This window comes from Lissotriton helveticus, chromosome 6 (genome assembly GCF_964261635.1).
Source record: "Lissotriton helveticus chromosome 6, aLisHel1.1, whole genome shotgun sequence".
NCBI classification, from domain to species: domain Eukaryota; kingdom Metazoa; phylum Chordata; class Amphibia; order Caudata; family Salamandridae; genus Lissotriton; species Lissotriton helveticus.
Window position 1 is genome coordinate 238,408,058 of NC_136067.1, and position 26,061 is coordinate 238,434,118.

The following is a 26,061-nucleotide window of genomic DNA, read 5'->3' on the forward strand; positions in this document are numbered from 1 at the left end:
GTCTGACTATCAAGGTCAGAGATCAACATCCTAGTTCCGAATAATAATTCGTACGGACTGAATCCCTTCAGAGAATTTCTTGGCAAGTTATTTAGACTACGTTGGACACTTATTAGATGTTTGACCCACCCAGCTCCCGAACCTAATACCTTTGCCGTTATAGATTGCTTTATGTCACGTTTTTTTCTTTCAACAATTCCGTTCCCCTCAGGGTGAAATGGACAAGAGTACCGCAATTGCACGCCCATGCTGACCATGGCCTCCTTATAAGCCCTAGAGCTAAAAGCAGGACCATTGTCCGAATGCAGCATGCCAATTGCGTATGTGCCGATAAAGACTCGCAAATCTTTTATAACAGTTCTGGCGTCAGCCGTTCGCTGGGGCCACATCCATATGAATCTCGTGCATGAATCCACTGCGACCAAGATATATTTATAGTTACCATCCCTTTGTCTAGATAAACACAAGCTAATGGTTTATCCGAGATTAGAAGGGGCGTCTGTGCTGGACGTCTCACCGTTGATACTTTCATTTTTTGACATATTTCACATGCTAGAACATAGTTCCTTGTTTGTCTTCTCATTTGTGGCCACCAGTATCTCTGTTTTAATAATGATACTGTGGCTGAGACGCCAGCATGAATGGAAGCAAGCCCTTCGTGTGCCGCTATTATTAGTCCTAACCTATGTTCCATGTTTGGAATTGCCCTATCCCCCACTCCAGGGATTCGAGCAAAAGGAACATTGTTTGCATCAGTTATGTATGAGTATTTTACTGGAAAGCCTTTAGGGAGTGGTTCTATCGAATCCTTTTCTGAAGCGCTGACAGCTTGTAATATTTCGCTGTCTATTTTTGTTTTTGACCGGGTGACGGCAGCTACGGAAGCCGTTTGCACAGCTGCCTTCGCGGCCTCATCGGCCAATGAATTCCCTGCAACGTGAACGCCATCACGTTGATGACTCAGTGTATGTATCACGTGAGTCTTTGGTAGTTCTTTTTGTAAAAGAGCTACTTGTTCCCAGAGCATTTTATGCTTGATTGTGCCACCTTTCGCATCCTTGAAACCGTTCTGAAGCCAGATCTGCAAGTATTCATTATAAGACTGAACGCAATAATACGAATCGCACACTATGAGTGTGGGGAATTCTCGATCGGTATTTTCAAGCGCCATCTTGAATGCTAGTAGTTCAGCTCGCTGAGCTGTACAATCTCCTAGGGATTGTGTTTTAGTGAGGGTTGGTTTAAATTTCCCTTCGTGCCAACGACCTTTAACAATCGCGCACGCAGCACTGTAAGCTTGTTTACCCCCTACTGCGGGTTGTGCTGATCCGTCTGTATATATTATACAGCCGTAGTGATCTAGAGGCAGAATTTCGGTTGGCGGAGGACATTCAAATTCATATTGGAGAAATTCTTGTGTTTTTAAATAAGGATCAAATTCGTACACCACGTCTGTTGCAGCAAGAGAGTTAGCCCATTGTATCCATCTCGGATGGAGTGCTTTAGCATTTGGAATGCTTGCCTTTGTTACCGCCTCTAAGGCTGGTATTGGTGTCACGATTACTATTCGTTTACCTTGTGCCAGGGCTCGTTCTTTTGCTATAGCTGTCTGTGTTGCTGTAAGAATTTTTTCCGTTGGGCTAAATTTCATTTCAGCCTTAGTGTACAAGTGTGATTTAAATGCAATTGGTACCTTTTCTCCTTCATTAGAAGTCAGGTATGTGAATCCGCATCTCCCTGGGATGACTCGGATCACAAGGTTGCGTGTGTTATCACGTGTTTCTAATTTTGTTTTAATTAGCATGTCTGTTTGTAAGGATCTCAAAATTTCTGTGTGTGTTTGAGTCCAATTGGATCTTTTAAAGTCTGGTTTAATTAGATCATAAAGGGGTTTGACCCTTTCTGCGTAATTTGCAATGTATGTTCTTCCGAAATTTAGGAAGCCTAGAATTGACTGTAGGTTTTTTAGTGTTTTAGGGGCTTGGATTACGGCACATTTCTCTAGGAAATTGTCTGCCAGGCTTTTGCCTTCACTTGATAACTCATATCCTAAGAATAGGACTGTCAGATGGGCAATTCTGGACTTTTTGAAGTTGAATTTGTAACCCTCTGCAGCGAACCCAAGTATTATGGTGTTCACTCTTTTCAAGTGAGTCTCCAAGTCATCATCTGTTAAGTAAATATCATCGACATAAGATAATGCTTCATCATCATATAGTTGTAGTAATTCTGTTACTCTCGCTGAGAATACCCCCGGGCTGTTCTTGTACCCCTGGGCTAACCAACAGAATTGTTTTTGAGTGCCATTTACTGAGAATGCAGTTAAATATCTGCTCTCTGGTGCTATGTTTTGACAAAAGAATCCATTGGAGATGTCCAAGGTTGTTTTGTATTTTTTGCACACTATGTTATTCATTAGTGCAGCACTGTGTGAGTTTTGCACTGCAAAGGTTTTGCAACATGTGTTAAGGTGTCGGTAATCCAAAACTAGACGATATGAATTGTCTGGTTTGGAGACCGGAAACAAAGGATTGTTCATTTGTGAGGTGCAAGTTTCAATCACCCCCTGGTATTCTAGCTGATCTAGTATTTCATTTACTTGTTTTTTAGCTTCTTGCTTAATTGGGTACTGCCTTTGTGCAGTAGGTTGTGATTTTAACTGGATTTTGTGAGGAGGAGAATCCTCATCCCATCCTGCATGATTTTTATATAAAGCAGGTGCTAAGGCCACTGCCCACTTTCTAGCAAGTGTGTATTTTTTATGAATCGGTATTTGATTCGAGAAGGCAGGCATAATTACTTCTTCGCCATGAGGGCACTCCCTGACAAACTCTGGTGGCCAGTCTTTTTCAGCTAGAAGGATGTCATAACCCTTTGAGAGGTTATCCCAAAATAGTCCCCTTATTTTCCTAGTCTTATCTCCCTCTATACGTAATGTTATCTCGTATATCTTGTGGGGCTTGCTAACTCTGGTGTCTGCAGTTTCCACTTGAAGGTATTCATTCGTGTCCACTGTCTCCAGATGATTCATAAGGACTTTGCGAGCTATGCTCACCTCTGCTGCGCTGTCTAGCATTGTCTGAGCCCATTCTCCGTTTTTCAGTTGTGTCCTCAGTATTCTCGGCATTTTTAACTACCTTGATACTGGCTACCTTCTTTTTTGGAAATTGTAATTTCTTTTTTTGTTGAGCAGGTTCCTTGTCTTTGGACTTGGCGTGCTCTTCTGATCGTCCTCTTCTTTCCGATTTCTGCGAGGAAGTCTGAAAAGATTGAGAGGGACGTGTATCAATGTCTTGATATCTATCAGGTTTTTTAATATTATCCCTATTTCTAAGGTTATATCTATTCCCAGAGGGGTCACTCTGCGGTGACCTTTGTCTTTGGTTTGGAGATTTCTCTCTTCGCCTAGGAGACCTTCCTCGGGACTGGAATTTCTTTTCTTTAGGATTGGATTGTTTGTTTCCATCCCAGTTCTTTTTTGGTGAATTATTATTATTAAAAAATATTTTTTCTGGACTTGTAGTCAGTTGCGGTTTTACTGGTATTCCACCTAAACTATCTCTGCCTAGTTCTTCATAGGATTTTTCTATGATTCTGGCAATTTCAGCTGGTTGGTCTGCTATATCTGTCTCTTTTAACCTCTGGCGGATCGCCACGTTTGCTGCTTCACCTTTTATGTTGGCTAATAATATAGCCGAGACCTGCTTGAAGTCTTTTAGTAATTTCATACCAAGAGTTAAAGCAGGTTCTGGACCGTATTCATCTTGAATTTGTTTTAGCACATCTGGTATTACCGAAATGGATGGAACACCGTGCGTTTTTGTGTAGATGGAAGCAAAGACTGTACCCCAAGTGTCACAGTCCTCCACATGTGATGCTATTCCCATTGGGAGACATATAGTCAGAATCCTGTGTTTTTCTAATGGGGTGGTGTCAGGAAACACCGCCTCTATTTGGGTAATTTTCTGTGCCAACCAGAATGGTATCTGTTCCCGTTTAGCTGGAATTTTACCTAGGCAGGATTGGATGTTCTGTGGTGTAATTTTATTTGTGTTCCCCTGGTGAGGGGTCAGCTGTGGAAGTTTAATCGCTGGCTGAATTGTTGAAGTCCGCATTACATACTGAACTAATTGTCTATGAATTTTTAGTAGTTGTTTTAGCTGTATTAACAGCTCTGCTGCAGGCATTCTTTCGATGTCTGGATGTGGTGTGTATCCGGCTAAGACCGGCCACGTTGCTCCTGGTCTACCTAAAGGACGAGCCTTGTAATGTGATTGTTATGTTTTAGGGCGCCATCAAATAAGAGCAAATGCTCTTGGAATTTGAGTGGTACTTCCACCTCCTCGAAAGGAGTGTACGTTTCAGGAGGTTCCTCTACTTTGTAATAGTGGAAGTACTTTGTTACAGCATTTGCTGCTGGAAAATGTATCCATGAATAGTATACCTCTGTCTGCCGATATTCGTGTGCCTCGATTACGAATATGACTGTGCCACCTCTAGGTGTCAGTCCATTTTCTATAAGTTTTAGAGTTATAGATCTCCTTTTGATGACCGGAATGAGTATTATTTCCGCGTCTGCTGCTTGCATGGTAGCATCAGCATCTGCGAGTTCAGTTGCTAATCTAACTGCCTCTCTTTCATCATCACTCTCTGCCATTTTACAGACAGGATGGTATTATGTTTGTTTGCAGATCAGGTTTCTTTATGGAACAAAGATTAGATGCACAATATTTTGGAACTGTTTATCCTTCAACGTTGACTTGACCAAGAACCATAAATAGGAGTTCCCTCCTGCGAGGTTTTGGAGGATATAACCTTTCACCCACTCCAGACGTCTTTGGAGTATAATGGAAAAAGGGGTCTGAGTGAGAAAGCACGACTGAGTTACTCTAAATGTCTTACGTTAGTTTTATCGCCCTTTCCAAACACGTTGGGCGCCATGTAGTGTAGCTCCTATTTTCCCAATAGGCTCTGCGCATTGGAATAGTACCTACAGCAGTAAAGGCCTAGGCCAGACGTTAACTAGGTCTACTACTGTCGATACTAGACTTAATTTTTGGGTTTGCCAGCTAAGCTCAGAGTTCGCTAGAAACTTTCTCGAATGTTCAAGGAAGGAATTAACTCCCCTGATTAGACAAGAAGGGATTTAGTTTCTGACAACCATAGAACATGACAACTTTGCTCTCCCCTAATCAAGAGTCAATCTCGAGAGTCGTGTGAGCACAAGGCAATTATTTTACTCAGTCAGTACGTGCATTCTTAGTCTCATCAGAATGTAGAGAAAAGGAAGAGACGGGCGTGTTCAATAAAAGATGTTATTTATTGATCAGTCTCTTTTCTCGTACAAGAGAAATGGATCGATATTATTGCAATACTTATAGTTAAGTAAAGTGCATACATTAAAAGCAATAGTATAAAATAATACTGTAAAAACATTGATATGGTTTCTGAGCCATATGATGTTTAAAATGATTAAAATATATTTACATACACATATACATTTGACTAAACGTACTCAACTGGTGTTTCTAAATACGCCTACCCCGTGTACCTGACCTAAGTCTAATGCGTGGGCGGGAATAGAAAGTTACAGTTTAAGTTAAGTTTGTTTTTGCCAAGTGAATAACTAAAGAATTCTCTGTGAGGGGTTATTCAGTTCTGTACCTGGAAGTTAGGATGAATGAGGAATGGTATCTCTTTCTCTGCTCTCGATATTCCAGGCTGCCTGCGAGGGCTGCCTAGAAACGCCGGTGCTGGGTCTCTCGGCTTGAGATAGCAGCGCGTCTCTCAGCGCGTCAGGAAGGCGGGGCTGCGCCAGCGGGGTCTGCTTCTGCTCTCGGCTTCGGCAAGTATGGCTGCTCCGTCTTGTCACCACGCGTGTGTTTGCATAGGGCAAGGTCGGCAATATTTATACCTTAAAGGTGCCGAGATTGACGTAAGGATGGACATAGGTACGTCAATAAAGATGTCATACGACTTGCTCGTTAGCACATTCTTTACTAAAGTTCTCTGTGAAATCAAAACAATGGCCGCACGGATTGTCCAGGTTGTCATAGGTTTGATTTGTTATGAGAACGTCGTATGCCTTATCAGGGGCTGGAGGAATGTCGCTTGTCTAATTAGATCTCAAGCGTTATGACCTAATCAGATAACACGTTCCTGTGCCGTAGTGTGACTGCGTCAGATAACGGTATCTGCATCATGGGGGTTTTTCTTGCCTCATGGGCTGACTGTTAGTTAACTTGATAGTTAGTTTAACCAGAATAGGGTCAGGAATAGGGGGACTGATTCAGAACCTATAGAAATACACGACAGAATAGGAAATTCTTTAATCTCTACCTTCATAGATTTAACCCATACTTCATCACTCAAGTACTGTCTATTAAAGACCCATCGCTTATGAATTTTAACAGAATTTTCTAACTGACTCTCTAAAACTAACATAGCGTGATCTGAAAATCCATTATCGAGAAATTTCTGCTGGCTAAAACAAAGATTTCTAGAGACCAAAAAAAAATCTATACGTGAAGAGGACTTGAATCTGCCTGACCAGCACTTAAATTCTGTTTTAGATGGAAAGTTCTTACGCCAAGGATCGTGCAAATCAAGAGTAACTCCGTAATTTTGCAGAATTTCAAAGATTTAGGTTTTAGTTGCCTTCTTGTCTGAGTAGAGGAGTCTATTGTTGGATTGATAAGAATATTAAAATCTCCCCAATTATCACATCACCTATAATGGTCAATAAAGATTGAAAAATCTCTTCATATAACTTAAAGTTGTCTTTCACCTGCGCATAAAACCTAACGAAGGTTATAGGTCTCTGTCTATGTTTAACTGTACATGTAACCCAACACCAACGCCCCAACTGATCACTTTCAGAATTTATCACCTCTGCTTGAAATTTTTTTAATAAAAATAGCTGTCCCTCTATGGGACGCAGAGGGTGAGGAAAAACCATGGTACGAAGCCCAGGCCCTAAACATAGGGAAATCAGGTAATTTTATAGATGAAATATGAGCTTCTTGTACGAAAATTACCGAGGGTTTTCTGTCTTGATCCACAACTCTATGGCCCGCATTTTCTTCTGAATATTTAACCCATTACCATTAAATGAAACCACTTTCAGTTGTTCCTTGATAGCCATCAAAACAATTTAACAGCGTTTTGCAACTGATTCACCCTCATAAAAGAAAAAAAAAACCCTGATCAAAAAATAACCAAACCAACAAAATAAAGGACTTCATTTTTTCCTTGCTTTTACAACCTGCCCACCCCTTGTGTCCCTCCCCCCAAAATGTGGTCCTCCCTCCCTCCACCAAACTACCCACATTTTCCCTACCCCTTAGCAACCTGGGTGTCCTGGTATTACACCCTTTTGATCCTAACCCCCCCCCCCAGCAGTGGAAATAAATTAACCTGCTTAACCTCCAACGATTAATTAAATATATCGAGGAAGATTAGTTAATCCAAGATCTAAACTTGTTGGCTTATAACATACTTATAACATACTAACCAACTATCCATAATCATAATTGAAAAAATAGAGCTTAATCCTTATGCCACACACACCCACTTGGTAAAACTTATGTTTTAACTCAGCTTTACTTCCTTATATTCACCCCTTATGGCCCTGTGAAATTTCCTTCAATAATTCCTGGGCTTCATCTAAGTTAGAAAACATAAAGAATTTGCCTTTCACCAGGACTTTCAATTTAGACTGTTGGGCGATAGTGGCCTGAGCTCCATTAGCTTTAAACAGGTGGAGATTATTAACAAATTTCTTCCTTTTACGTGCCGCCGCTGCCGACATGTCCAAAAAAAGTGATACTTTGTTGTTTCATTAACTGCAAACTGTTTTTGTTGTATAGCTTTGGATAAGATGTTTTCTTTTATTCAAAAATCTGTAAAATTTAGTAATATTTTGCGTCGCAACGTAGAGTTAGGAAAAGGGCGGGCAGGTACCCTGTGCGCACGAGTGATAGTGAGGTCCCCTTCAAATTCTGGAATGACTTTTTGTTTTATGAATGAGGTGACCCATTGCATTGCATTGGAGCCCTCTAGCCCTTCCGGGACTTTAACTATTCGAAGTGTGGATCTCCGTGTGTAATTTTCCAACTCATCCAGTTTATTTTCGAGTGCCTGCTTGCTTTTAGTAGCCGCCTTAACCTCTTCCTTTACCACCGTCATCTGATCCTCAAGAGTCAAAATCCGAGCCTCAGCTTCTTGCAGTCTAAGTGGAAAATTTGGAATTACCTCCCCAATTTTCTCCAGTCACACATGTATGTCTCTGAGTTCTTTTCAACTCCCGAACCTCCTCTAGAATTAGATTTAGCATGTCTTTAACAGTCATCTGGACTTCGCTCGCTGACTCAGTATTCCAGCTGAAGACAGGGCTAAAGGGATCCACGGTACCGGCTAAATGATTGTCCATATATTCACCCATAGACAGCATGTCCTCTGGCGAGGCTACTTTCTGTACAGTAAATTGAGATTGTATCTGGGAATTAGCCAGCGGACATACTGAGGAACCTGGGGCACTAGAGATATCCTCCATCTGGTTGGAAACTTGTACTGGCTCGATATCCCTTTTGGACAGTCAACAGTGATGATTCCTCATCTTGATGTGATATCACCCGCAGCAGAGGTACAGTGTTTAAATACATATCGGGTTGTGTAATATCTTCAGGGACTCCGTGACTAGCTATTGCAAGCTTTGCTCCGGGTGAAGCATTTAAAGGTTGGGCAATCCCTGAGGTTTTCACAGCAGACTGCAGAGCTAGCACAGGGCTCGAGGGAGGCTGTAGAGCTGTCTTATTCAAAAATAGGGAAAATTGTTTTGACTCCTTAATAGCTGTTTTTACTTTTTTAGGATCAACCGATCTAGTATTATTTTTCCGGGACAGCACTAGACTGGCAGAACTTAAGTTCGTATCGGCCGTTGTCACAATTACTGTGACGCTAGTCTGAATTAATGATCCAGCGAGGGGGTGAGTCCTGCTCATCTGAGCTCTCAAATGAAGAGTTGAGTTCAGGCAAATTTGCTGAGGATTTCTTGCCTGCCATCCAAGCAGCTTCTTTTGCTTCTTTGCCCTGGACACGGCGAGTTTTAGCCTTAATACGAGCGTTCAGTAGTTTGCTCATATTTCTCCCTTTATACTGCAAGCATAAACCCCTGAATAATCTCTCTCAGTCAGTCTGTCCCAAACGTTCCCAGACTCTTCCAAGAGTATTTCTACTGAGGCAAAAATTTCTCCCAGTTCTCCCAACAGAGATGCGAATTGGAAGCTAGCGCAAAACAAAGGAAGATTTCTTATGGGCACTAAAGTGGACAACAAAAAGTATCTCAAGCTTCCTGGCCTGTTGTAGTTTGTAATGGGGCACACAGAACTTTTTACACACTTTTTATACGCTATTGCCAAAATCCTGCAGATATCCAGCAAAGTCCAGCTCAGCCCCTCCACACCTTGCCTTGCCTCGCCTCTTTTGCCATTTCAGGGACCAATATTTTCCCCACTAGCTGCGTGTTCTTTATTCTTTTGTTTCTTCCTAATGTCTTTGCCGCTGTCTTGCCACTGCTGCTGCTTCCAATCCGGCCGCTCCGATCAGGCACGCCATGAATCACGGTGCTGCCTCGCCTCACCTCACCTCCACCAAGCGGGAGAGCCGTCCAGGATCACCACCAGTACAGCGCCGCTCCGCATCGGGAACGGCATTCACATTCGCCGCCGCTGCCATACAGTGCCAATCCACATCGGGAACGGAATCCACCTTCGCCGCAGCCCGAGAGGGCAATCCCGTGTTTCCTCGTCAACGTTTCTCTGTACCAGCTTCACTGGGAACCGCACGCCAGCGGGTAGAACATGTACGCCGCCATTGCTGGGGGTGGAGTCGGTAATCATGCACGGCTACTCGGAGGCGTGGAACTCCATCGCTGTGCTCGGCCCAGACGCTACACTTGATTTTTCGAATATTACATGCAAAGAAGTGGTTCTGGCTATTTGGAAGACTGCCCCGCACAAAGCCGCTGGCCTAGACAAAATTCATGTTGACCTGTTTCTAGCTGAGACTGCGGTTTGAGGTCCCTCCCCACCTCACGGTTGTTTTTATTGCCATTATGAGTGAGCTACCAATCCCTCAATCCTGGGCAGGGGCAGAAATAATTCCTATATACAACTAGCATTTGCAATGCAATAGGTCTCGCATTTGCAAGAGTTTGAGCTATTGACATTGTGAATGAAAATGCCTTTTATTTATATGTTTTGAAAACCTGCAAGCGGTGCGTAAACACACACTTTGTACTTACATCCTTGCTTATGAGAAGCATGGATGGCAATAATAGAGGCACAGTTACTACCAGCCTTGCTTCTCAAAAGCAACAACAATAAGTACAAAGTGCATGTTTAAGCACCCCATGCAGGTCTTCAAAAAACATAAATAAAAGACATTGTCATTTACAATGCCAACAGTTCAAACTCTTGCAAATGCGAGACCTACTGCATTGCAAATGCTTGTTGAGCTCTGAGACAGAGGCAGCAGCAACCACAGGAAGGCAGGGACCATGACGTCAGGTCATGTGTTTCAAAAGCAGGAGGGAAGAGGAGGCAGCTGCAGCCAAAACAGACCTCCATCTTTAAATGCACAACAAATATGGCAAGATAAGAGTAAGATTAGAGCCCTGTTTACAACACAGCTCTGTAAAGCTCGACACGGTCTCACATGCCATCTTAATAGACCGGCTAATGACATCTGGCATTAAAGGTGTCGCCTTAGAGTGGATAAAAAATTTTCTTAGTGACAGGAGACAAGTGGTGACCTTGGGGGATTTCTGTTCCAGTGAAAAGTCACTATCAACGGGAGTACCTCAAGGTTCCAGCTTGAGTCCGACATTATTCAATGTCTATACCGCACCTCTGATACAGCTGATATCCTCCTACGGCATAGCTGTGATAGCATATGCCGACGATACTCAGCTGATCCTGGTTATGGACAAAGACAACCAGGTCTGGGAGGAGAAACTTAAGTGCTGTCTAACAGCCACCTTTGAGTGGATGCGGAAAAACCACCTAATATGCAACACAGGCAAGACCGAGATCATGCCTATAGGCCCAAAAAACAAATTCATCCCCAGACTGTGGTGGCCCGAGATGACAGACATACCACCTCACACTACTTCCTCGGCCCGCAACCTTGGGGTACAGTTTGACGCCGATTTATCCTTTAAACATCAGGCGTCTAAAGTGGCAGGCACTTGCTTCGGGGTGATAAAACTGCTCAAGAAGTTCTTTGACTTGCTGCCCCTCGAAGCAAGGAAAACAGTCACGGTTGCACTAGTTACTTCTCGTATTGACTATTGCAACAGCCTGTATGCTGGTACCAACAAGGTGGTCACCCATAAACTCCAGATGGTACAGCATGCGGCGGCAAGGCTAGTTTTGAAATGGCCAAGAAAAACCTCTGCAACCAAAGCCCTTAATTTACTACACTGGCTGCCTATAACCAAAAGGGTCCTGCACAAAGTACTGACAATTACCTTTCGTGCTGTACATAACTTAGGCCCTCTATACCTTAGGAAAAAATTTGTAAAATATTGCCCAACACGAGCACTACGGTCCTCAAATGCCAATCTTTTGACCATTCCAGGGTTCAGACTTAAAACCCGTGGGGGTAAATCCCTAGCGGTATTGGGCGCTAAAGCTTGGAATGCCCTCCCCCCACCACTAAGAGCACTGGATAAGGAATCTGATTTCCGCAAACAACTGAAAACCTGGATTTACAACCTTCCAGACTCGGCTGCCAGAGCATTAGTGTGACTCCGGTCTTGGTCTCCCTAAAGCAGTGAGGCAACTGTTACACCTGGTTGTCCACCTATTGGCGCCGAGATGCTCCCTGGAGCGATTGTTAGCGCGGTATAAATGAGCCTTACATTTACATTTACATTTACATTTACATTAAAGCAAGAGCACTTGTCTCGAATGTTCCAGCCTAAGGAAAGAAATAGTGCTCACAAGCTCTGAGTAACAACACATGTAACAGGGGCAGTCCTTGAAAATGGACTTAGCTTTTAAAGTCAATATCCTGAATACAGCATGTCTCACAGAGGCAGCGCAAGCATTGCCTACGCAAGACCAAAAACAGCAGCATTACATATTAGCCTAAAATATTAGGCATTATAGTGTCCACATAAGAGTGGTTTTCATTCTGGTTCATCCTCATTCTTGCAGCATTTGCTTGGTGCATCAACCTTCATGGGTTTTTGTATGTGGTACCAAAGAGGGTGGTGATGGACGGAGCATCTGAACCAATCAACCACTCACACCCAGTCAACAGATCTGGGTTTAATCCATCACCGTTTTTTAGCCCACTCTGCCACCCCAGTTCAGACATGGCCATATGCAAATCAGTCTGACCTTGTGCCTCATGGGAACAGTCCAGCCCGAACTGCCAAGCCATGCCTTCCCTGGACCGGAAACAAGCTTCCGAGGACTGGTTTCTGGCATTTCAGCCGTCGTCGCCATAAGTTGGCAGGGTATGCTCAGACGTGAGTCCCTTGCTCACTTTGCCTCTGGATTCAAGATAGCCTGGCTGATTAGGATTATGAATCCGAAACCGGTCCCAGGGTGTTTCCTTCCGGTCCGGGAAAGACATGGCTTGGCAGTTCGGGCTGGGCTGTTCCCATAAGGCACAGGGTCAGACTGATTTGCATATGGTCATGTCTGAACTGGGGTGGCGGAGTGAGCTAAAGAATGGTGATGGATTAAACCCAGATCAGTTGACTGGGGGTGAGTGTTTGATTTGCTCAAACGCTCCGTAAATCATCCCCTTTTGTATCGCTTTGTTCGCCATAAGTTGGCAGGGTATGCTCAGACGTGAGTCCCTTGCTCACTTTGCCACTGGATTCAAGATAGCCTGGCTGATGAGGATTATGAATCTGAAACCGGTCCCAGGATGCCTGTTTCCGGGCCAGGAAAGACATGGCTTGGCAGTTCGGGCAGGACTGTTCCCATGAGGCACAGGGTCAGACTGATTTGCATATGGTCATGTCTGAACTGGGGTGGCGGAGTGAGCTAAAGAATGGTGATGGATTAAACCCAGATCAGTTGACTTGGGGTGAGTGTTTGATTTGCTCAAACGCTCCGTCCATCATCCCCTTTTGTATCGCTTTGTTCGCCATAAGTTGGCAGGGTATGCTCAGACGTGAGTCCCTTGCTCACTTTGCCACTGGATTCAAGATAGCCTGGCTGATGAGGATTATGAATCCGAAACCGGTCCCAGGATGCTTGTTTCCGGTCCAGGAAAGACATGGCTTGGCAGTTCGGGCTGGACTGTTCCCATGAGGCACAGGGTCAGACTGATTTGCATATGGTCTTGTCTGAACTGGGGGGCGGAGTGAGCTAAAGAATGCTGATGGATTAAACCCAGATCAGTTGACTGGAGGTGAGTGTTTGATTTGCTCAAACGCTCCGTCCATCATCCCCTTTTGTATCGCTTTGTTCGCCATAAGTTGGCATGGTATGCTCAGACGTGAGTCCCTTGCTCACTTTGCCTCTGGATTCAAGCTAGCCTGGCTGGAGAGGGTTATGAATCAGAAACCGGTCCCAGGAGGCTTGTTTCCGGTCCAGGAAAGACATGGCTTGGCAGTTCAGGCTGGTCTGTTCCCATGAGGCACAGAGTCAGACTGATTTGCATATGGTCTTCTCTGAACTGGGGTGGCGGAGTGAGCTAAAGAATGGTGATGGATTAAACCCAGATCAGTTTACTGGGGGTGAGTGTTTGATTTGCTCAAACGCTCCGTCCATCATCCCCTTTTGTATCGCTTTGTTCGCCATAAGTTGGCAGGGTATGCTCAGACGTGAGTCCCTTGCTCACTTTGCCACTGGATTCAAGATAGCCTGGTTGATGAGGATTATGAATCCGAAACCTGTCCCAGGATGCTTGTTTCCGGTCCAGGAAAGACATGGCTTGGCAGTTCGGGCTGGACTGTTCCCATGAGGCACAGGGTCAGACTGATTTGCATATGGTCATGTCTGAACTGGGGTGGCAGAGTGAGCTAAGGAATGGTGATGGATTAAACCCAGATCAATTGACTAGGGGTGAGTGTTTGATTTGCTCAAACACTTCGTCCATCATCCCCTTTTGTATCGCTTTCCAATTTTTGTACCCATGTTCTGTTACATGAGGTGCATCGTTCTGAGTGGTCCGGGGAAACTGCATGGGTTCACCACACCTGGAATTCATGAATGCTGCTGTGGATTAGTAATCCAGGGGTGCAGGAATGGACTCCAATTACTCATGAGAACACAAACCAATGTTTGCACCCAATTTCTGTAGTATTTCTTCAATGTATTCTCTTCGTACCAGCGCACTTCATTACATTTTAACAGGTGAACTTGGGGCAGCTGGAAAGGACTGAAGTGCTGTTTTACCATGAAAGATAGTACACTGATTTGGCTGGCAACTCGGGTTGTCAGCCCTGTCAAGGCTTAGACCCTTCTGGAAATAATGCCTTTCTGATAACTACAAGAAAAATTGCCAAGTTTGAGATACGCAAATGATAGACAACATCATAACTCTCAACCTGTTAAAGTTGTTATATTAAACCTGAACTTTCTATTTAAATCAAGGGGCTGAAAGAAAAGAATGTTGGGGGGGGCTTACTTTCATTTAACTGGATATAACTTATGTTGGAGACCTAAAACAGTAACCGATGTCAGACGCATCTTCCTATTCAAATATCTAATGTAGTCATCAAAGTATGCGACATGTTACTTTAGGCGATTACTTGCCATGGTGCGCTCTCGTCCCCTGCTCCCAAAGTCTTAGGGAAGTGCGAGTAGTTGAAAACAGACCACAAAATGATTGTAATCTGAACTACCACAAGTTGCAGGCACCTTGCAGTGCGACAAAAACCACTCAAAGGAGTCCGTTCACTTTTTTAGGACGTGTGAACAGATCATTCGACTGACACTGGTTTCACAAAATATCAGATAGTAATTATATAACAGAGCTTTTGATTGTGTAACAAAAGTCAAGTGTTTAAAATTCTGTGCACAAAGTTCACAATATGTAAAGGTTGGGGAGAGAGGAAGAAAGGAATGCCCAAAGTATATTAGTGCTTTAAATGCTGCACCTGGAACTTTAGCTTCATATAAGGAAAAAGCACAGACCTAGGAATTATGCATTGGTAATGCCCACAATATAATATCCACAGACATAGACGTATTCACTTAGGTTACTTTTTTAAAGATATCGATTTTACTTTGAGAAAGCATGAGAGTGTTCACAAATGAAAAATGAAAGTCTATGCCCTATCATAATCAGTATATATGTCAATGGGCAGTAGTAAAGGACATACCACCCACGACCCCCAGTCCACAGAATAAGCATAAACCCCTTGACTGGACCAACTGTATCAAGATATGTCCATTGACATTTGTGGCTCATGCGCATGATATATATTATACAGGTCATGAGAGCGGCCTGGCACATACACACACACACATTCATATATAAATGCACACACACACACACACACATGCACACACACACATAAGGCAGGCAAGGGGTTTAATCGGAAATTACATGTCACCTAGTCATGATCCATACTTAGCTATGTTGTGTGCAGATTATGGGATATGGAGCGTTCAATAACGCGCCCACACAATGGTGGGTGGGGAGCTCAGAACCGCCCCGCAGAGTAGTGTGGGTTGAGTGAGTCCACATGCTGTTACCTCAGATGGAAGGTGGGTGGGTCTTGAACTGTCGAAAGTCCAACCAGTTTTCCCTCCACCAGGAATGGGTTGATGCAGAGACCCAGGTCAGATTACCCTCCGGGAGCAGCCCCACCATGGCAGAGCAGTGTGTACGAAGTCTTTAGCATTTCAGCAACACACCGGGCACTGTGTGAGGACCCAAGTATCTGTATAGCCCTACCACAGTAGGCGCAGGAATCAGTGGCAACTTAGTAAACTGCAACAGTTGGACCCGAGGCAGCCCAAATCCACCCCATGCGGAGCAGATCAGCCGTCAAAGGACAACAGCAACACAGAAAGGCAGATCCAAAGAATTGGTGGGAAGAAAGCAGAAGAGCAGCTCGACGAAGCAGGCTGAAAGCCAAGGCGCTCCGGAGCAGCAGGAGGGGGGAGGGATATTCTGAAGGGGGCCCGCAGGAGGTTACATGCTCGTAACGCAAGTACAGACTGTGTGGTTCTTCCCAGTGGAAAGCACCAAGGAACCTGCTGCGGGTAGAGTCAATGCTCAGACTTCAGCCCACCATGGGGAAGAGTTGACATACTACCACCAATTCCGTGCAACCAGGCAATGGGAAACTTCCGGCTGCCAGGGGCACCGGCTCATTGAAATGGACGAGTAGAGTTACACACACCTTGAAAAATTCAGCATATCTGTGCTATCGTTACTAGAGTCGCCTACTGACAGAAGGCAGGACGTGCAGAAGCTAAACACGGCGCCATGGGGGCTCGTGCACGTTCCGAGCTCCTACAGCCAATGAACTACTGCAGAGTATTTTCCCAACCAATAATAAGCATGTGTTTAGTCTCTAAGGCAAGGCAGCCAATAAAACATATTTGCAATGCTAAAGGTCTACATGACATACCTATGGCAGCCATTGTCCCTGCTTCGAAAGTGAAAGCAGGCATGGCCAGCTGAATATAAGCAAAGCACGTTGACTTCAGAAAAATAAAGTAAATACAACTCTACACGCACCGTCAAACAACAAAGTAAAGGGGCCCGTAGCCTTGAGAGGATAAAATGACTCTACACACGCATAGAAATGGGGCTATATGAAGTATGTCACTTTTATGCAGAGGTAAGTTGACAAGATGTACATGTTGTACAAACTGCCCTCACCCACAGAAACCTGTGGCATGCTTCATCATAGGCCTGCTAACACACCATCGCGCAAGCCAACGACAGAGGTGTAGCAATAGAGAGGGGGAAACAAGACAAACATAAAGCAAAACTATGCAGGATAAAAAAGGAAAAGTGCAGAGAAGATGATGTTAAAACTCATGAAGGTATCTCCAGAATACCCTTTATTGGTGGAATCCCTGGTTAGATTAAAAAGGTTTTGAACAACCAGTGGATGGTGGTCTGCTGGACTATAATTAACCTACTACCCTTCCACTCAGCAAACTGTCGACATGTTTCAGCCGGCTCCTGCGTTGTTCCCTGCTTTTATCAGGACTAAAAGAATAGATCCCTAGGACACTCTCCCTACCTCCTACCTTGTGGAGTAGAGCGAAATCACAGCCTGAGTGACTGCTCAGGTCATATGGGTTGAGTAACTCACTCCAAGAGAATTTCCGAGTATCATTGATAATAGTTTTCGAATTGACGGGGGAGTGATGACGGCTCCCTGTAGTCACATTTACGTCAGGGTGAGCTCATTACGGACATCTTGACCCTCCCGGCGCCGTGTCTGCATAAAAGCGACATACTTCATTTAACCCCATTTCTATGTGTGTGTAGAGCTGTGTACTAGGAGGTCGGAGTGGGGCTTCTCCTCATACCCCTCATCTATTGTGTGTGTGAAAGGATACAAATGACAACATGGCTGGACTAAAGAGGGACTAACAAGCCTCATAATGAATCAGAAGACAGCATTTACGAAGGACAAAGACACAAGCTAAAAACAAATATGGACGGGGAGTGGGCAGGGATCCTCTCCCATACCGGACTACCATAGATCATCGCAGAGCAGCACTTGCGCGTTGGCTCACGCTCAACCTAAAAAGGGGTCACCCTGGTGCCAAAAAACTACAGGCCCATCAGCCCAACTGATAATATGCAGAAACTCTTTAGCAGTATTATTTTACTAAGATTACAAGATTGGCTAGAGGCTAATAACATTCTAAGCCCCATGCAAGCAGGATTCCACAATCGCACATCAACTATAGATCAAGTGATATACTGGAAAGCTAACATTCCTGAAAAGGGAATACTTTACATGGTATTTGTTGATCTTCGATCTGGATTCCATTTGGTCCCCAGAAATGTGCTATGGAAGGTGCTGGCTGAGATGTGTGTACCTAGTTACTATAATCATTGAAAAGCTGCATGAACAGAACTTTGCCCAGTTCTGCTGTAGCCGACTAGGCTCTTTTACGGGGCCCCCTGAAAGGCTGGCGCCCTGGTCCCAGAGCTATGTTTGTAGACAACACATTACTCTTAACTACATCACCCATGGGCATACAGATATCCTGGACGAATTGTATTCAGTAGCTTCTGTACAAAGAGAGGATTGGAAATAAATGTCAGTAAATCTAAGTACATGGTTTTTAACCCGTGTCATGCAACACATGCCAAACCCACCTTGAATAGGTACCCATTAGAGCAGGACCATCTGTCTGAGTAACTAGGCATCACTCTGAACAAGAATCTTGATTAGTCGTCACATATTTCGAAACTAAGGCTCAAATCGGATCAACATGTCGGAGATTTGCTGAAAGTTGACCGGAGCTCCTTTTTCAAACCAGACACCTAGGTGGAAATATACACTCAACAAGCAATAGGTGCAGCTCTCTATGGCGCAAGCTCTGGGGTCACAAGGACACCCCCTAGAAATAGTTGAGAATAGGTTCCTGAGGCAAGTACTGAGCTTTCCAGTCCCCTCTCTGCTAGTCCCACTAAGGCTACATTTGGGGCTCAGGTCAATCCTGGAAAGAATCGCAGCCAGACCATTAATATATTGGAGAAAACTATGGGCTACTCCCTAACTGCTGGATTCCCACTGGGGCCTAGAAGAGATACTTAAGTCTCCCAGGGCTGGCAAACAAACTGTCAAGCCTCAGGACTAGTTAAACTCTACTAACTAGCAAATCAGAGCTTAAGAGGCAGTTTAGGAACTTTAAAACTGGTATACTCATGTCAAGCCTGGGGCTGGGTACTTTGACTGACTCCTTAAGGATAAAGGACTTTTACAAAACTGAGAAGTTCCTAGACGAAGTTGAACCAAATCTGTCCAGAAAGCAGTATGTGCAATTCAGGCATGAGTCACTACCTATTTGATCAATCACCTCTAAATGGGTGAGCTCAGATAGACCTCCCAGATGGACTGCCCATCTTGTGGCCACAGCGAAGAAACCGTGGCTTGCAGCCTGTTTTTCTGCCCCCAGTAGAGTAGGGCCAGGGCCAAATGGATAATTCCTATTTGCTGGAACCTGGCAACCACACATCGTGTAGAGGCCTGCAGAATTTTACAGTATGACACTAGCAGGCACATTGTATTTGCAGTTTCCAGGTTCTTATTTGCATTGTGACAAACGAGGAGGGAAAATGACCTACCATTAGCTGATAGATAGGATAGCAGCGCTGCAAGGCAGCTAGGAGAACCTCATATTGGGGAATTTCGTCGTAGTTGATGTTCCCAATAATATTTTATCTTCAACCTACTAGTTGTTGAGAATACTGGTGCCGTGTATCAAGTTGACAGATTTAGCTTATAGCCCTATGAAAATCATTGTGTCTTTTTAACACACAGCATCATTTTTGTGTATATAAAATGTGGTATAATGTTTTACTGATTTTATCTGACGATTTGTAATGTATTTTAATGATGTTGTATAGCTTTGCATGTTGTAAATAGCCACATAAGTTCGTATTTTTAATGTTGCTTATTTGTATGTCTCTTTTATGGCAATTGGCTGAAATAAAGAGTATTGACTGAATACTTTGGACCTCACAATATTCACCCATAGATACTGACATTAGGCATTTTGCTTTGAAGTGTATTTTTTGCATAAGGGGAAATGCGCTGTATAGGATTCTCAAATAATGAGAACATCTAATTGAATCTGCCCCTTAGTAATTTAGGTTATTCTTGCATATACAGTCCCAACAAGCCCCATTCTGACAGCTTCAGTTCACTCAAATATAAAGAACTAGCAGACATTAATTCACACTTACCAGACTTGCTGTCACTAGTTGATTGATGCTTTTAGGAACACACGTTGAGACTGTCACCTCCCATTTACTATTGATGCAGGTGTATTCGTTTGTTCCAACAAAATCAGGATCACATGGTAACTTTGTGATATCACCTTGCGTCCCATTTACAACTCCAATACATGTAGCTCGGACTGAAAGTTTGATTGACAAAAAAATAAGTATAAATATGCAGCTATTGCAACGAATCAAACAGGCAACTAGATAGTAGCAATTTAATATTTTGTTACACGGAGTAATTAGCTCTATTATAAATATCATAGGCCAGTGTTTACCAAACTGTGGGTGGGTCGCAAGCCAATTTTTGGTGAGACCTGAAGTCCAAGAAATAAATAAAGATGACTTTACATTCTACATTCATCAATGGCAAAGGTCAAATGTGAGGCTATGAAAAATTGCTGCTTATGTTTTTTAACATGGGGATTGTTGTTTACAAATGCCTCTCACTTTGAAGCCAGAGAAAGATAAATAAAGTGGATTATGTGACAATCTTGTTGGCATGCATGCAGTGTGAAAGTGAAGAATGTTGGCTGTCATTGTTTGTAACACACAACAAAATGTAAATACCTATAAATGAACATTCAGCTGTTAAAAAAGCAAAAATAAATTACACTTGTTAGCAATTCTTAAGTGAGATGAAAACAAATGATGGGATCATAACACTCAACAGCGGCTGCACCATGTCCTGCTGCTGATGGCGGAACCAGATCCTCCGGCCCTTCCCCTTCGCAAACAGACGCTGGAGCTCAGCGTGTATTCGGAACTCCGACAGTGGCGTTCAGCACTTAGTGGCTCCGTAATGAGGCGCTAAAGAGGATGTATGAGAAGGAAAGAAAGAGCAGGAAGACCTGCTGACTCGAGCCTTGGTGTTGCGATGGAGCGGCAAGGGGATTTTGTGGAAGCTGCCGCTTTGAAAAACGAGATGAAGATTAGAAGGAGCCTATGGAGCTGAGGCTGGTGGAATTGTGGCTTGGAGAGGTGTGCCTACCAAACCAGTGGGCTGAATTACCTGTGTGCAGGCAAAAAAGCCAGGAAGAAATTGTGACACCCACTGGCTGAGGCAGTGGCGTAGTGAAATTTGAGGGGGCCCCCCTGCAAAGCACATGGAGGGCCCCCCGCGGTAGCTCGGCCTACCACCTACCTACCACTTGCCCTACCACCCAGAAATGTAGTATATTTTTATTTGAAACCTCCAACATTTAAATGAAATGCCTCTATATTGTCTTTCTCTAAGTTCTAATGAGAAAATGGGAAATACTATTAGCATACAAGCTACACCATTTGTAACAATGTCAAAAGCAGATTTTTTTACTGAGGCAGCAATCAGAACAATGCCAAGGAGTGGTCCTATTGTCTCAGGGACTGCCTATGGATGAAGAAGAAAAAACAACTATGAAGCGTCTGAAATAGAATTGACATTAATAGACAATAACTTGAAACTTTGAAAGACAACCCCAAACCTGCAATTTCATACAAACTCGACTGACCATATACATGAGAAGTATACAAGATATAACATAGTATCCTGAGAAAGACAAGAGAAATAGACTGGTGAATTATCTGCATGCCACACACTAGCGACTATCAAGGGTTGTGCATGATAATAAGGTGAACTGAGGAAGCAATTTCAATTTCTACCATCAGGTCTTTATTAGTAAGCATTGCAAAACAGGCAGGCCAACAAGGCTGAGGAAGAAAACTGTTTGAATACTTCAGAACATTGATGCAGACGTTTGTCTGAATTTATCATGCCTGTAGTGTAAACAATGCTAAATACAAGATTTAAGGAACAAGTATTACAGACCAGTGCAAGCAACACCTTGAATAACATTGCATGTAGAATAAAAACAAACCATATCAGCAAGTCCCTAATGACAATCTATACAAACTGTAGTTAGTAAAGCAAAAGAAAAAGTGCAAATACTTTCAAAGAGCAGAATAAAGCAATCAACAGTCCAGCAATATACAAAAATGAGGCATGTTTTGTAAAACAATCGACTTTCTTCTTGCATTAAGGTGAAAATACTTTCAAAGTGCATGGTAAAAACAAGTCCAGCAGTATGCAAAATTGAAGCCATGTTAGTCAAACAATTCCCAGTTTGGTGTGTGCATAAAAGCACATAGATTTCAAAATAACTGGTAAACAACAACAACTACAGCACCATACAATAATCAAAGCAGTTTAAACTAACAATTCCCTTTTTGAAGGCTCAAATATTTCAAAGTGACTCGCTAAACAGTAACAAGTAAAGCAGGCAGCAGCATACAAAAATCAAACCACTTTAGTTAACCAATGCCTTTTGGTTTGTGCATGAAGGTGCTAATATTTCAAACTTATTGGTAAAACAACAACAAGTACAGCAAGCACCAGCATACATAAATCAAACCTATTTGGTCAGACTAATTCCCCCTTTGTTTGTGGATGAAGGCAGTAATATTTCAAAGTGCCTGGTAAAGTAAGAACAATTTAGCAGCATAAACATCAAACCTGTCCAGTCAAACAATGCCCCTTTTATTTGTGCATAAAGGTGCAAATATTTCAACGCGAGTGGTAAAAACAAAAACAAGTTTAGCAGCATGAACATTAAACAAGTTGACAAAGAATGCCCCTTTAGTTTCTGCATAAAGGCGCAAATATTTAAGTGACCGGCTAAACAATACCAAGCTCATCAGCAAAATAAACAAAGCTGTTTACTCAAATGATGAAATGAAATGAAATTAAATGAATGAAATGAAATGTAAACCTGTAGAGCGCGATTCATGCCCTGGGGCGTCCAAGCGCTAGCGGCCAAATATGGAATTGCTTAAGTCAGAAAAAGAGATTTTAGAAAGGAGCATTAAACAAGAAGGTCTTCAGCTGTTTACGAAAGGTGGAGAGATTCGCATTGGACCTGAGCTGGAACGGGAGTGAGTTCCACAGCTTGGCCACGTTGTAAGCGAACGTCCTGCCACCAGCTCTTGCTTTCTTTATTCTGGGAACCTGGGCCATACATGCCTGGCTAGAGCGAAGAGTTCTGCTTGGATGGTACTGCGTTGCCACATCCCGAATAATGGCCGGTCCTGTATCCCAAAACGCTTGGTGGAATATACACATTGCCTTAAACGCGACCCTCTGTCGAACTGGAAGCCAATGCAGACTAATCAGCCCGGATTTGGCTGACAGCCTGCGCGGCAACTGAAGCACGGCACGAGCCGCACAATTTTGCACAATCTGTAATTTGCGCAGTGTATATTCCGGAGCGCCGAGATAGAGGACGTTGTTAGAATCCAGATGGGACTGAATCAGACCCTGAATGGCCACCTGCTTTGCCTCCATCGTCAGGAGAGGAAAAACTTTCCTCAACATCCTTAGGAGGCCAAAGCAGGAAGCCGCGAGTTTTGTGGCCTGAGTGTTAAAGGAAAGCGTCTTGTCCAACCAAACCCCCAGGCTTTTTATATTGTCCTTGGATACTGGGGCAATACCAAGACATGCGGACCTCACAGGGTTGATCGAAGTAGAATTAGAGGGGCCCAGGAGCATCAGCTCTGTTTTGTCCCCATTAAGCTTTAGGAGAGAGGACGTCATCCATACTTTGACCTCCTCCAAGCATTTTGCCAGACCACCTGAGGATGGCGACCCCAGCTCCTGCGCCAGGGAGACCACTAGCTGAGTGTCGCCCGCATAGGAAATGATCTTAATGCCAAACGGACGTACAATCTCAGCCAGTGGTCTCATGTAGATGTTAAAAAGCGCAGGGCTTAAAGAAGAGCCCTGCGGGACTCCACACTTCAAAGGTCTGCTTGAGGATACCGAGTCTCCATCAAAGATTTGAAAAGACCTCTCACTCAAAAAGGATTTGAGCCATAGCCATGCTCCGCCAACTATTCCGACACTCGACAAACGGCTCAGCAAGATGTCATGGCTGACCGTGTTGAATGCCGCACTTAGTTCAAGGAGGATCACTGCCACTGATCCTCCCTGATCCAAGATCATTCTGGTTGCCTCGGTGACTGCCAGCAGGGTGGTCTCTGTCCCGTGCCTGGGTCTAAAGCCAGTCTGGGTAACATCTAGAAGCTGGTTGTTCTCGAGGAAGTGCATCAGATGGACAATAATGTGCCTCTCGAGAACTTTGCTTACCCAGGGGAGCAGAGAAATGGGACGATAACTACTGAAGTCACCGGGGTCCAGGTTTTTTTTTTTTTAGCAGAGCACGCACCATGGCCCGCTTCCAAGCAGGCGGTACGATACAGGAAGTAATGGAGGCATTTAAAAGGTTCAAGATAATTGGCAGGATAACCTGGGGTGCCAGCATCATGATTTCTGGGGGTGCTGGATCACGTGGGGATCCGGATATTACTTTGCTGGCTATAGCAGCTAGAGATTCAAGGTTTAGTGGGGGGAAGTGATCTAGCGTAATGAGAGAATGGGAGGGCGTATCCCTCAACGTTGTCTGATCCTGAGCTATGAACTGTAGTGTTGTAGAAGGAAAGAAAGAGTAAATTTGGGTGATTTTCTGGTGGAAAAATTCTGCCAAGTTAATGCAATGAATAATTAAAGAAAAGAGGATGCCAACGGTATTTTCTTAAGGAAGGTTATTTATCAAGACAAATACTACTAATTATCTGTCTCATCACATCATAAATTGTATAGTATCTATCTATCATCAAATATAACGTTCATCTAATGGCTATTAACAACAACTTAAAAGAAAGGAAAAACACACAACAAAAAAATCTGATTTGTGATTTTCTTTTAGAAATCCTTTTTCATTTTTTACATCATAAATACAAATCAGCAAATCACGCAATATTTAATCTTGTGTGAAAGTACTTTTCAAGATCCAAAAAGGCGAAATATCTTATTCAAGATCCAAGAGGTTTAAATATCGTATTGTTGTGGACCCTTAATCCAAGGGTTATGTAAGAAGCCCAATAGTTTATATACAAGGAAAATACTGGCAATGTCTTTTCTTGGCCTTATTTCCTTTTCGAACACCAAAGTAACAAGGAGCATAAGAAGCAAAAAACAGTGTCTTTATGGCTTCTAATCACAATAATGCTCTTAGGGATTATATCCAAGCAATTTCCAAATCAAAAGGGGTGTCGAAATTGGTGATAACTGTCGACGCGTTTCGGCCTGTCAAACAGTTTCAGGCCTCATCAGGACAAAGGGCAACAAAAATCATACAAGTAATCCTAAAACAAAAACATAAATTAACATTATCAATAATTACATCCTTCTAAGGTTTAAAAAAAGACAGTCTGTTTCACGGATACAGGCACCCAAGGGGGCCACTCCCACTATAAGAAGAGAAAGTTCCTCACGGTTCTGGTATCATGAACTATTTACACACCGAAAAGAGAAAAGTGTGATTAGAAAAACCATCACCATAAATTTCTACTCTTATTTGCACACATTCAGTGAAAAAACTCTTTCATCACCGTGCTTACACCACCGGTGTAATGTTACACATGCCAATAAAACAACTAAACTGGCCATGTAGCCTTCACCTACCACAGATTAGTATTACAAATGTTGAAGCCGATTTCAGCTAGGGTGGTCAGGGGCTGCAGATGTAATACCGGAAATCAATAGCTCCAGGCAGGAAAAAATTCCTTTACTGGGCACACCTGTGCTTATCCGAATTTCTTGTGTCCCACCATTCAGGCAATCCAAACACCTAAATCACCAGATGTCAAAAAGTAATATCATGAAATGCCCTAAACAGCTGCAATAAATTCATACAGCAATCAATCTGCCAAACTTATCATAAGTGAATCTGCTTTAGCAGGCACAAGCGGGCCCACTAACCGGGGAATGACGACTAACTTATATATCCCGAGGCTAACAGGTGCCTCCATCGTAAACCTCACACCCAAGTCTAATTGAGGTTATAGCGTAACTAAGTTCAAAAGTATACCTCGCTCACTGCTTTAAAGAGTCTCCAAGGCTCAACTGCGTCCGCCAAACGACCCGACCAACACCGATACTCCAAAATGCGCCCGAGTCCTCTACTCCTCGGCGCTTCTCCCAGCTTCCGGAAAATAGATGCCGGACTAAAACCATTCGAAGCTGAAGGTCCGCCTTCCCGGATCCCATTACCAGGAAACATCGAAACC

General features: G+C 43.5%; 1 protein-coding gene across 3 annotated transcripts in view; it reads right to left on the reverse strand.

Annotated features, from left to right (window-relative positions):
- Nucleotides 1–26,061, reverse strand: part of LOC144762473 (adhesion G protein-coupled receptor F5-like) — a 1,325,307-nt gene that overhangs the window by 245,819 nt on the left and 1,053,427 nt on the right. For all 3 annotated transcript variants that reach the window (XM_078647685.1, XM_078647687.1, XM_078647686.1), the window contains one exon: nucleotides 19,924–20,096. In XM_078647685.1, the coding sequence (XP_078503811.1) occupies nucleotides 19,924–20,096 (173 nt within the window). The remainder of the gene's footprint in view (nucleotides 1–19,923; nucleotides 20,097–26,061) is intronic.